Source organism: Cebus imitator, unplaced genomic scaffold (assembly GCF_001604975.1).
Source record: "Cebus imitator isolate Cc_AM_T3 unplaced genomic scaffold, Cebus_imitator-1.0 Scaffold1130, whole genome shotgun sequence".
NCBI lineage: Eukaryota > Metazoa > Chordata > Mammalia > Primates > Cebidae > Cebus > Cebus imitator.
The window spans coordinates 17,913-19,633 of record NW_016108445.1 but is presented as its reverse complement, the minus strand read 5'-3'; the positions used below and the strand labels follow the sequence as shown (position 1 = coordinate 19,633).

At 43.5% G+C, this 1,721-nt stretch overlaps 1 protein-coding gene across 1 annotated transcript in view; it reads right to left on the bottom strand.

Annotated features, from left to right (window-relative positions):
• Positions 1–1,721, bottom strand: part of LOC108298841 — a 16,888-nt gene that overhangs the window by 4,265 nt on the left and 10,902 nt on the right. The window contains exon 5 of the mRNA XM_017521395.2: positions 1,089–1,193. Within this exon, the coding sequence (XP_017376884.2) occupies positions 1,089–1,193 (105 nt within the window). The remainder of the gene's footprint in view (positions 1–1,088; positions 1,194–1,721) is intronic.

Sequence of the window (1,721 nt, the reverse complement as noted above, 5' to 3'; positions counted from 1 at the left end):
CTGCTGAAGATACAGCCTGGGAACCTTCATTCTTACTCCAGAGCTCTTTCCACTCCAACAACCGCCCTTCTGTCACAGCTTCCTTCATGTCCTTTACAACTGGAGAGATGCTGCCTCTTGCTCCAAAGACCACCATCCATCATGGAAGGAGGGACATTTACAATACTGTGACCTTCAACCGCATGGGTTTCCCATCTGTGTTCTCATTCAGAAAGTCCTAGTCACGTCATGGCCACATATGTTTAGTGGAAGAAAACACCACTGATAAAACTGTAATTGTGGAAGTATGGAGGTCTGGACTCTCTCATAAGTCCATAAAGGAAATATGCACAGACTAATAAAGTTTCTCTTATGCTAGACACAGTAGAATGAAGAAGTATAAACGGACAGTGTTTACTCTGTGCCAATAACTGTCTCCAAGAAGCAACTTGGATGGAGCTCAGGAGACTGGCCCAGGGTCCCTCCTCTACGCACTGCTGCCTCCACAAAGTCGTGCGTGCTGTCATTCTTCCTCTTAACCAACAAGAGCCTCTGCACAGAAAGCAGGATGTCCCTCTGACCAGAGTAATCACTGCTCTAGATGAGGCCACTTACAGATACCACAGGTTATGTAAGGAGCAGAGTCCTCTTTAAGCTCCCAATAGCGGGTATAGTGTGCTACCATCGCATTTCCCCCAGAACAGAGCTTTCCCTACTGAGCCTCAGCAGAAGCCAGAACTGAATGGAAGTTCAGTAGCCTCAGACACTTAGAACAACAGAATAGATGCTGCTTGTCTGCAGGATCTTAGGTGGCACAGAGGGGATTCCTGTAAACATGATTTAGCCTCTTGCTGAGAAACACAGGTGCTTCTGCAGAAACACCTGAGACTTTACCCTCAGTCCCACACCTGCCTTACTGCAGATGCGGAAAAGTTGCTACATACTTTGGCCTCTCTCATCCACCTTTAACAAAATGTTAAAATACCCATTTATATTTTCCTAGACGTATGGCAAAAATGAAATTAATTCTGATGAAGAGAGTCTAGTTTCTGAGAGGAAACACAGAACATCGTTCAGCACTCTGGTGACAGTGAACCTATGGAACTTACTTTCTGTCTTCAGCCTGCAGCCGGGGTAGTGGGCCACTTGATTTTTAAGAAGTTTATTTTTGCTGTCTTTGTATTTCTGTTCCTCCTCATGACGTTTCAGATCTTCTGTAAGCAAATTCAGAAGAGCAGGTCAGATTAAGCAAATCACACTTCACACAAGACCAAATTAGTGTCTACTCATATCATAAAAATGAAAAATATTCTGTTTAAGAATGTGATATTCTGACGGGAGTGTTCTTCTGGTCCCTAGATTAAGTCGCCCTAGAAGTAGATGAGCCTACTTTTCAAATCCATGAAAGAAAATCTCCCTCATCTGCTAGATCTTAATCATGTATCCTCTGAGCTAAGTTAGCACAAGCAATTAAAACTTTTTCCCCAAAATCTTCACACATTGCCCTAACTGCTTTCCAGAAGCATTTCAGTAATACTGATTTATCTCATCATATATGATGGTCAACAAAGGGTTAGAGAAATTTATAGAGGAGACTGGACCGACGGATGAATTCTAACAACATTTACATAAAAAACAATCTGTGGAGGCAGCACAGTGACTCACGCCTGGAATCGGAGCAATTTAGGAGGCCCAGGAAGAGAGATTACTTGACCTCAGGAGTTCAAGACCAGCCTGGCCAA